Source organism: Dipodomys merriami, unplaced genomic scaffold (genome assembly GCF_024711535.1).
Source record: "Dipodomys merriami isolate MVZ:Mamm:240054 unplaced genomic scaffold, mDipMer1.0.p SCAF_2314, whole genome shotgun sequence".
Classification (NCBI taxonomy): domain Eukaryota; kingdom Metazoa; phylum Chordata; class Mammalia; order Rodentia; family Heteromyidae; genus Dipodomys; species Dipodomys merriami.
The window spans coordinates 23,482-35,063 of record NW_027203732.1 but is presented as its reverse complement, the minus strand read 5'-3'; the positions used below and the strand labels follow the sequence as shown (position 1 = coordinate 35,063).

The window sequence follows — 11,582 nt, the reverse complement described above, 5'->3', positions numbered from 1 at the left end:
TGAGGTTGGAATGGTAAAAATAAGCAGAGAAAACAAATGTTGTTAAATTGATAACACTGAAAGACACTAGTGACCCTCTTCTGGCTCATATCCATGCATTCATGCAAGACTGAATCTAGTTACTGTGTTTCCATCTCTTCCATTTTAGAGAATAGTCATCACATCATTTCTCGGGTCCCTATAGAAGAAGTTGACAACACAGTGGAATGTACCTTGGAAGACTGTTACAAAATGTAAAACCTAGGACTTTCCCAAAGAATAACAAGATATTAGATGTTTTTTGAAATAAATCAGCTAACGCAATGGCCATTCTCAATATTCATCTTTCCCTCAAGAAGCAGATACATGCTGTTCTAGACTCCTCTGCAGTGAGGGATGGCCACTAAGCTCAGTTCTCCTTCATCAGACAAAGGCAGAAGTACTCTACATAGTTTCTGGGTTGGCCTTTGGTCTCTTGATGAAAGTCACAGATACAGCTGTGGCCTTCCATGTGCTTATTCTGAAAACAAATGTGGCACTTGGATCTTCATTGTCATTTGTATCCAGGGGGGGAAAAAAATCAAGAGACTCAAATGAAGCCATCCCAAATATTCTCAATTACTAAACCAGCTGGCAATCCTTCACCTGTATACTTTAGTAATGAAACAAAACTTAAAAACTAATTCTTAGCCCGGCACTGATGGCTCGTACCTGTAATCCTAGCTACTTAGGAGGCTGGGATCTGAGGATCACAGGTCAAAGCTGGCCACAGCAGAAAGGTCCCCATGAGACTCTTATCTCCAATTAACCCACTCAAAAACTGGCAGTGAAGCTGTGACTCAAAGTGGTAGAGAGCTAGCCTTGAAAAATCTCTTGAAAAAATCTTGAAAAAAAATCTCAGGGACAGCCCCCAAGCCCCAAGTTCAAGCCTCACAACAAACAACAACAAAAAATAATAATAATGGTAATAGTAATAACAATGGTAATCCTTAACTGTTGTAGTTGGGTTTCCTTACACATGTATCCAGACCTATCCTTGGCTGATAGACACAAGCAAAAATTGAGTCTAGAAAGCACCAGAAGCTTCTATTACTGGATGTCAGCAGAAGAGTATTTATTATGAAGAGTGGGATTTACATTTTTCTCTAGTGTTATATGTGCTGATAGAGGGGGGGAAAAAAGATACTGAAGCCAAAGAAACCATTAAACCAGACGGCGGCGGCCGGTGGCGCGGGGTGGTAGTGGGTGGTCCTGCGGAGAGTCTGCTGTGACCATGGCTGGAGGCAAAGCCGGGAAGGACAGCCGGAAGGCCAAGGCTAAGGCAGTGTCTCGCTCACAGAGAGCTGGTCTACAGTTTCCTGTGGGCCGCATCCACAGATACATGAAGACTAGAACCACAAGCCATGGACGGGTGGGTGCCACAGCTGCCATGTACAGTGCTGCAATTCTGGAGTACCTCACTGCTGAGGTCCTGGAACTGGCAGGAAATGCTTCCAAGGACCTCAAAGTAAAGCGTATCACTCCCCGTCACTTGCAGCTTGCAATCCGTGGTGACAAAGAGTTGGATTCCCTTATCAAGATTACCATAGCTGGGGGTGGTGTGATCCCTCACATCCACAAATCTCTAATTGGAAAGAAGGGACAGCAGAAAACTGCTTAGAGGGTTGTTTAACCCTTTTCCTGTAACTGGGACAGACGAAAACAATGGAAATGTAAGGAATTTTTTTTAAATAGTTAAATAGAAAAGCATAGAAAATTACTGAAGACATGACAGAAAAAACATTTGTACATTTTTAGACTCAAAGTTTGATAAAAGAACCTTTTCACATCGTGATAGTTGTGTAGATTGGCCAGCTTTCTTCCATGTGTTTTATACCAAAATGTAATTGATAAACCATTTTCTACAAAACTAAAAAAAAAAAAAAAAAGAAAGAAACCATTAAACCAAAAACATAGAGGAAGAAGCAAATCCCATGTACATTGAATATAACAACTAGAATCATTAGCTCAAAGTACAAAAGAAATGAGAGAACAGGCTGGGCAGGAAGGAAAACAGGATAAAGTTTGTTGTGCTATATAATTTGGATTAATTATTGGCTTAAATCAGTACATCAATCGTTCATTTTGTGAGCGATAATTTTATGGTATAGTATAAGAACATAAAATAATACTCAGGATAGCCAAGCGCCAGTGGCTCACGTCTGTAATCCTAGCTACTCAGGTGGCTGAGATCTGAGGACTGCGGTTTGAAGCCAGCCAGCAGGAAAGTCCATGAGACTCTTATCTCTAATAAACTACTCAGAAAAAGCCAGAAGTGACACTGTGGCTCCAGTGGAAGAGAGCTACCCTTGAGCACAGAGAGGCTCAGGGACAGAACCCAGGCCTTGAGTTCAAGTCCCAGAACTGGCAAAAATAAAGAAAGAAATAATTTGATAAATAGTAAAACATTGGGTTCTTTGTTAAATTATGAAAATGTCACCCAAATGAAATGTGCATCAGGCGAATATTTGTGAAGAGAACCACAGAATACTAAGAAAACATGCCCAAATTGTCAATATAAAATTACATTTGAAAATAAAATTGTTAATTGAGGTTAAACTCAATTTTTTTTAAAAAAAGATTCAACTTTGAAGCTATAACAACTCTTATTTACCCTTACAGTGATACATGTCCATTCAAAATATTCTTACATTTTCATTTAGTGTATGCAGATAAAATTAGTAAGTATGCACTATCTCTCCATTCATATATGGTGGCTATGAAATAGGAAGAAAGAAAAGACTACTTACAGGTCATGTTCCTGTTGAATGAATGTATTTTTTGTACATTTTTTATTGTAAAAATACTGTACAGAAGGATTATAGTTACATGAGCAAGGTCATGAGTACATTTCCTATCGAGCACTATTGCTGCCTCCTTTGTTTTTCCCCTACCATCACTTCCCTCCTACCTCCACCTCCACAACTACCCCCCCAAAGTTGTAAAGTTTGTTTTCAATATGGAGTTTTGTACATTTCATTGTTACAATGGTTCAACTTGTATCCCTATTTAAGCATTTTGTTTTTTTCCCTTTCCCTCCCCAAATTAGAGAAGTGTATATAGAAGATGCAGGGCACGGATATCAAATACAGTGAAAACAGGAGTTATTCCATGGGGAAGGAACATACAAAGAAACAAAAAAAAATCACATGGTACATTTATAAGTACATTAGAAACAATAGCAAGAAAGAAAAACAAATATTTGTGTCCCTATCGGAGTTCATTTCACTTAACATCATCTTATATGGTCATATGTACGTAGCTTTTGACCTTTTCTACTTGTCCTACACATGTACTAGTTATTGCAAAGAAGGGAAACCATTGGACCTATGTTTCTTTGGACCTTGCTTACTTCACTTAATATAATTTTTTCCAAGTCTTTCCATTTCTTAACAAATGGGGCAATGTCATTCTTTCTGATGGAGGCATAGATTCCATTGTGTATATATACCACATTTTCTTGATCCATTCATCTACTGAGGGGCATCTGGGTTGGTTACATATCTTAGCCATGGTAAATAATGCTGCAATAAACATAGTTGTGCTAGTAGCTTTAGTATGGTCTTGTTCAGGTATGGTCTTGATCATTCCGGTAAATGCCCAAAAGTGGGATTGCTGGGTCATAGGGCAACTCTATGTGGAGTCTTTTGAGGAACCTCCATACTGCTTTCCATAGTGGTTGAGCAAGTTTACACTCCCACCAGCAATGCAGTAGTGTTCCCTTCTGGCCACATCCCCTCCAGTATCTGTTGTTACTAGAGTTCTTGATTATAGCCATGCTTAATGGGGTGAGGTGGAATCTCAATGTTGGTTTGATTTACCTTTCTTTTATGGCTGGAGAAGTTGAGCATTTCTTCATATGTCTATTGGCCATTCTTATTTCCTCTTCAGAGAAGTTTCTCTTTAAGTCTTTAGCCCACTTATTTATCAGGCAGTTGTTTCTTTGAGGATTTGTTGTTGGGGGATTTAATTTTTTGAGTTCTAAATATATAAGTATATATAAGTATATAAGACCCTTGTCTATTGTATGGCTAGTGAAGATCTTCTCCCAATCCGTGGGCTTTCCATTGATCTTGCTAGCTATGTCCTTTGCCAGGCAGAAGCTCTGCAGCTTCATGCAATATATTTTCATATGTATGGGTATATAGAAACTGTAAAGTCTCTATTACTAAGACTGGGATGTAGGATGGGTGTTTGTCTCAGTGGTAGAACACATACTTAGCGTGGAATTGGTTTCATCTAATCAGTGCAAAACAAATAAAAATTTAGAGGCTGAATATATATATATATATATATATATATATATATATATATATATATATACATACATATAAATGTACATGAACCTCTGGGAAAGACTGAGAGCCTGAATGAAGAGACCTCTACCAAGATTCTGAATCCAAGCTCCCACTATGAGAGGCAAAGCAGAAGAGACGGTCCACAGACAACTCTGCTACTGTGGTCTCCAGCTACCCATGAGGATGTCTTCCAGTTTGGGTAGGCTGCTGACATTGGCCTCTGCCTCCAAACACTCATATCTCCATGTCCTTCAGGAAAAAAAAGGAGGGAAAAGGGAAGTGAAAGAAGCACAGAGAAATAGAAGGAGAGAAATGAGGGAAAGAGGGAGAGAGGAAGTATAGAGAGGAAAAGAGAAGGAAAGAAAGGAAAGGAAGACTGGGCAGTATTTGATCATTAACTTTTCATTAAAGTTGGTAGACCTATATAGATAGTGGAAACTTTTTTACATGCAAGAGTTAACAAGGCATCACTACTAAGACATCTTAAGTGTCTAGTTTCTAATCTCTCTACCAAGGTTGGAGAGGGAGGTCACAAATACTGAGGAGGCAGTATGAACTTTTACCACTGATGACTGTAAAGTGTCAGGGTACTCTGAATTGCAGGTTCTCTGAGAGAAGTCTTGCTCCAAGGAAGAACAAGAATAAAGAAAGATTTCCAAGAACTAAGGACATTGGAACAGAGAGATGAGTTTCTACTTCCTAATTCAACAGAATGAATAGAATGGAAACAGGCCTATTAGGCAGAGAGCTCAGTTGAAACAAGGAAAGGGAAAACTTCTTGGACATTGAGCAAGTAACTAGTTAATGTCTGGAATATGTGGTGAAAAGTAGAGTGAGATCCTGGGGGTCCAGAGTGATAGGGTAAAAGTCGACATCCTAATGGGATCAAAAGACTGGTGGCTCATGCCTGGAATCGTAGCCACAAAGATGTGGTGATCTAAGAATCAAGATTTAAAGTCAGGAAAAACTCATCAGGCTCTTATTTTCAGTTAACTAAAAAGAAAAAGAAGTAGAGATGTGGTTCAAGTGGTAATTCTACCAGCCTTGAGTGAAAAAAATAAAGGATAGAGCCTAGTACTAGTTGTTTGTTTGTTTTTTTTTAAGATACATAAATGAGGGAAAGACAATTTTCCATGATTAATTTATTTCTTTGGGGAGTCTGAAGAAAGCAGAGAAGAAAAACAAAGAAGGAATAAAATGTACTTCATTTGCCAGGGTTCAGTGGCTCACGCCTGTAATCCTAGCTACTCAGGAGTCTGAGTTCTAAGGATCAAAGCCAGCCCAGGCAGGAAAGTGCAAGAGGCTCTTATCTCCCATTAACCACCAGGAAATCAGATGTGATGCTGTGGCTCAAATGGTAAAGCACTTGCTTTGAGCTGAAGACCTCAGGGACAGCACTCACACCAAGAGTTCAAATCCCATGGCCGACAAAAAAAAAAAATGTACTCCATGTTTGGACATTTTAAATCCTAGGCATATGGCCTTGTAGTTGACAGAAGTGGGCATGTCATAGAATATTAACAAGCTGAGAGAGATGAGTTCACTTTTGGCATGCTGGGATTTAGCATTAAGTACCACATCCCAGCAGAGAAAGGTTGTTGATCCAGTTAAAATAAACTGATGGTTTCTTGTCTTCTATGGAAATAGCTAACAACAAGTTGGCCTTTTCCAATGACTATATAATTTTGTGGTGAAATGAGTGAGGCTCATGTATCTCTGAAATAAGAAGTTAGGAAACTGACTGAAATGGAAGAATCCAGTTCAAGATACCAGGGAAGAAATATACATGTAAACAAATGGATGAGAAAATGAAAATTTTGTGAATATAAATTAATATATTTTAAGATTGGCCAAAAATATACTTAAAAAGTTTTTCTTCCATCTTTAGCTACCATGTCTAATTCGGAATTGAGGCTCCATTGGTTTCCAAGCAGTGTGTGCCAGCCTTGATCTGAAAAGACAATAAAGAGTGTTATAAGTGTATGTCCTGAAAAATGAAGAGGAAGTTATGTGTCCACATTCTGCTCAAACTTGCTCTATCTTCTTTTAGAAATACCCTTCTTAAAAAACCATTGCAAAAAGCTAACTCTGGAGCACATTTAGAATGTGAAGTGGTATTTTTAAAAATTAAAAAAAAATAAGATAGGCTGAACTTTGGGGCATTCTGTAATTAAAGACCTTCTAAAAGTTCAAAGATAGAAAAAAGAACCTCACACTTGTAAGAGAGATGTGTACCTTGACCTTTGAACTTAGACTGTGAAATAAATCACTGGCCATTCAAAGGAGGAGGTAAGTGGTTTTCATTTCTTGTTTTTCCTGCTTAACTAAAAAAAAAACTTTGCTGTTAAAGAGAGCTATCTCTTAAATTTGTTTTCTAACTCGAACTGTAGACCTTTGAAATGAGACAAATTGTTCTTTATGTTCTCCAAAGGATAATTTTCTCTGATGACATTACTTAACCATAATAGCATTATGTTCTATTCACATCATACTCTTACATCCAGAAAAATGATAGGTATATTTTAAACATTTAAATAAACTGTTGTTTCTAATTTAAAAATAATTTATTATCTGATTTTTTTTATTAGTTGGTTATTTTTAATTTTGGGTGCTGGTACTAGAACTTGATCTCAGGGCCTGCACACTGTCATTAGCTTGGTTGCAGGGCTAGTACCCTAACAATCAAGCCACAGCTCCACTTCTGGCTTGTTGCTGGAATTGAAGATTCTCCGAGACTTTCCTGCCCAGACTGGCTTCAAACCTCTGTTCTCAAATCTCAGCCTCCTAAATAGCTAGGATTACAGGCATAAGCCACCCTTACCCAGCCATTTCTTGATTTTTCTTTTTTTTTTTTCTGGTACATAGTCTTACTGTGTAGCCCAGGCTGGCCTCCAACCTATCATGGTTCTCCCATTAGTCTCAAAGTGCTGGAATTACAGTATTGTGCCAGCCTACTCTGTTTTATATCTCTCACATATCAAATTGCCAACCCCTTACCACTTGAGATAAGGTCAATGGTATTATAATAAAAATTTTAGAATGCACAGTATTTGTCTATGACAAAAGCTTCATGGTGCTTTTACAATAGTTTTTTTTGTTGTGTGATTTGTGACATTGTTGAAGTTTAATTATCATTATCTCACCAAAATTATTATATGATCATAAGAGAAGGAAACAAATCCAACATGTAAGAGAAATGAGTCTGTGATATGCTATCCAGGATCCTGGACCTTCCGTTCAATACCGCCATCTTTCTATTTGTAGCCTAAAATTTCTTCAACAACGCATGAAGCCTTTCATTTTGTGTGGAGAGAAATAACAGGGTGTAGAGAGAAGCATCTGGGCATGTGAACTGAATGCTGTAGTAAACAGTTGCAAGATTTCAGGTTGGAATGTGGATGTGTTCCGGTCCTGATCCAAAGGCACAGATTATTGAATAGGGCTCAGCTTACAAGGAACACAGCACCCTGTCCAGAAGAGGACTTGCCCTTGGACATTCGTTATCTTGACATTGTGATTAATAATGGAACATTCTCATCATTCTTCTGTCTCTCTAGCTGAGTCTCTGTCTGTCTCTGTTTCTTTCTCTCTGATGAAAATTGCAATCTTGAGGCTAGATTCTGGGAAAAGTGACTTTGCTGATAAGTAACTAAAGCAAAAAGAGCTGGGGTCTGGCTTACGTGGTAGAGCAGACCTTAAGTTCAAATCCCAGTACTCCCAAAACAAATGAACTCCCTCACCCTTTCCCTAGAAAATCCCAGTGTTTTTTTTTTTTTCTAGGTAGAAGTCCCAAGCACTTTCACCTACATTTTGAACTTGAGAAAGTCATACTCAGGGATGAATGCTACTGTGCAGCAAGAAAAGGCCATCACCTGTTGTCTCTGATATGTGGAAGTAAAATCTAAAATGCATTGGGCTATGACAAATGACACAGGAGTCTAGATACTCACATACAGTAAGACCAAAAAAGGATACTCTGAGGAGAGAATCACAAAGACACAATGCCTAAGCACCTCTTCATACTTTCGTAAAATAATACACATGCTGAAACAAACTCTAAGATACGGAAATAAAAGACCTTTTTTTTTTTTTGAAGATTCTTTCTGCATTGCCTTATACATGATATACTCTTGTATGTCTTCGGGAGAGTGGGAGGAAGGGTACAGAACTTGAAAGGGTGAAACTTTTCAGCAGTGGAGTTCACTGGACATTGATGAAAGTATACAACTTGTGGGTGGAGACAGAAAGGTGAGAATAATGGAACAGATGACACTGTACGAAAGGAAATGTACTCATTACCTGACTCATGTAAATGAAACCCCTCTGTACATCACCTCCATAGTAACAATAAAGTAAAATTTCAAAAGCCTCATAAAAGGGTTGAATAACCTTTATTTTTGAAACTATACTAGATTACCAAATCTATCTTCCCAGATTACCAGGACTATAGCAGCAGATCCCTGCCCCCAGCCCTATGCACCTAATGCTGATACCCGCATAGCTACCTGCAGAGAAAATCTGGCTCTCTTTTACTTCTGCTGTGAATCTCTGGAAATGTTTTCTTTGCTTTTAGTTCAGTGAAGCATGGATGACTTAGGAAATGACAGACTGCATTTTGATGGGGAGCCGGTTGGGCAAAGCCCCCTGATAGTTCTGTGCTCTGCAAACCAACTAGCGCAGTGCCGATGCTCAGTAAATGTCACAGATTGTCAACTATCAATTATTCAGTGTGGAATGAGAAAAAACAACACCTTGGCAAAGCAATACCTCTGAGCTTAATCAAGAAGCTGAATGCTTCCAACAACATCATAAAACAGACTGGTATTTTGACTTCTGCTGCAAGACAGTAGTATTCATGACATCTCTTTAAATGAATCCAAGAGAAATGCCTGAAATTATTGAACTGATGATTAGTGGCAATGGGGAATTGTTGTCTTCCTTTATCTCTCATGTAGTGTAGTACTTAGAATAAATGCATGTGTAGTGTATTCAGAATAGATGGAGTTTTGAAAAATATAGGTAGCGCTCAATAAGTTGTTGACTGAATGACTTCTAGTTGTGGGGTAAGGCTATGAGTTCTTTACTGTCTGTTCTTTTCCACTCCTCTGTTTTAGAGGCACGAGAGAGCAATTTGATGGAGAACAGGAAAGAGAAAGCACTCCCTAGACAACAGAAGTGACATAACTCTTATTTTTCTTTCTTTCCTTCTTTTCTTTTTTTTCTTTTGCCAGTCCTGGGGCTTAAACTCAGAGCCTGGGTACTGTCCTTGAACTTCTTTTGCTCAAGGCTAGCATACTACCACTTGAGCCACAGCACTACTTCTGGCTTTTTCACTTATGTGATACTGAGAAATTGAACCCAAGGCTTCATGGATGCTAGGCAAGCACCCTACCATTGAGCCACATTCCTAGCCCTGATGTAACTCTTAAGATAACAATTGGTCCCCATATCACAGTAAGCACCCTCCTTCTTCCTCAAATCAGAATCTATGCAATCTTCTGAAAACTATGAACAAAGTGGGATAGCAGTGGTTCCTGTCTATAATCCTAGTTAGAAGGCTGAGCTCTGAATCAGATCATGATTCAAAGCCAGCTCAGGCAGGCAACTCCATGAGACTCTTGTATCCAGTTAACCACCAAAAAGCTGGAAAATGATGTGACCTCAGTGGTAAAGTGAAAAAGCTCAGAGATAATACCCACACCCAGCACTAGCGCTTGCATGCACCCCCCCACACACACACACCATGACACCATGAGCCTTCTACATTAACTAAGAGGGAAATCCGTTATTCAAGTCCTTATATTTCTAACTATTAAGTCTCAAACACCTCAGGTTGCAGCTAAGTTGCAAAATCTGTAACAATCACATTTAAAATAAATACAGGGCAGAAATGTATGTCTTCAAGATTTTAGATAATTTCTTCAAATGAATCCTGTTCCTGCTATTAACATTGGAGAGCTGTGTGCACCCATAGTCTGGAGGGGAAAGGCCAAAGAAATAGTGCTTTTATTTGTCCACAGCAAGTCTATGTTTTATTCACAATGGAAAAAAATGGAACATAAGCTTCCTGATTTCCAGAACAAAGGCATATTCTATGTAATTCAGAAGTCATTTTGCATTATGCCAGTTAGGTCTCAATCTGCCGTTTCTCTTTCTCTCTATAGAGCTGTTTCTACATGTAGCTCGAGTCTTTCCAGAAATTCTTATTCATGCAAAGACTGTGGTCTCTGTGTCTTTCTCTGCCTAAATGTCAGCCAGTAACTCCACGTGTAATGGCATATTCCCTCAACTGTAGAAACCTTGGAATATAAATTATAGGAAACCTATATCTACTGTCAAATCAGTTCGAGAATGACTCCCTTGCTAGGCGCTATCATTAAGTGCTATTCCTATGTAGTGTTCTTTGAGAAGCTCATGTAAGGTCATAGAAATAAAGCACTGTGACCAGCACATTTCAAAGAGTTGAATGTGGCCGAGAGTTCAAGACAACAATAATAAAACTTTGTGTCTTCTCTGCCTCCATCACTGGCTGAACCTCTACCCTTGACTGACGCTGATATTATTAGTGTCATGCCAGGTTGGACCATGCCCTAAATCACCTGTAATCAGAATGTTACAAATGAGCACTGCATGCTTCAAAGGCTGGCTGTTTATCGAGTCTTATTGCAAGGGTAGCATGACTCAAAGCAGAACCAAAGTGCAGGGCAGTTTGCTCTGAGAGAATAAACTTTCCTTTCTTTTGTCTTGTTTTAATGTGTGTGTGTGTGTGTGTGTGTGTGTGTGTGTGTGTGTGTGTGTGTGTGTGTGTGTGTGTGTACTTTTTGAGCAGGCGTAGATGGTTCCTGCCTGTAATCCCTACTACCCAGGAGGCTAAGATCTGAGGCTTGAAGCCAGCCCCAGACAGGAAAGTATGTGAGTTCTTATCTATATTTAACCAGCAAAAAAACATACATGGAGTTGTAGTTCAAATGGTAAGGTGCCAGCCTCCAGCAAAATAGTTATATGAGAATACTGACACACATACACACAAATTCTAATAATGTTGGACTTCACACCTTTTTCTTTTCACGTTTATATTTCATCAGTGTTACTGAGACCCATGGGAGCCGACCAGGCCTGTCATACTCTATCAAAGTGATACTTTCTAAACCTAAAGCATCAAAGTTGTAAGCAGACTCCATTGAGGACCTTCCTGAATTCATGCCACTTGATTTACATATGTTTTTCAAAGATAGATCCTAATTTCATTTCACAAAGCATTTCTAT

The 11,582-nt window shown here is 38.8% G+C and overlaps 1 protein-coding gene across 1 annotated transcript; it reads left to right on the top strand.

The window, feature by feature from the left end:
* Window positions 1-1,245: 1,245 nt before the first annotated feature.
* Window positions 1,246-1,655, top strand: LOC138835234 (histone H2A.V-like). The gene has a single exon (XM_070033809.1). It carries the CDS (start codon window positions 1,253-1,255, stop codon window positions 1,637-1,639), a length of 387 nt encoding a protein of 128 aa, XP_069889910.1. The 5' UTR covers window positions 1,246-1,252; the 3' UTR covers window positions 1,640-1,655.
* The last annotated feature ends 9,927 nt before the right edge of the window (window positions 1,656-11,582 follow it).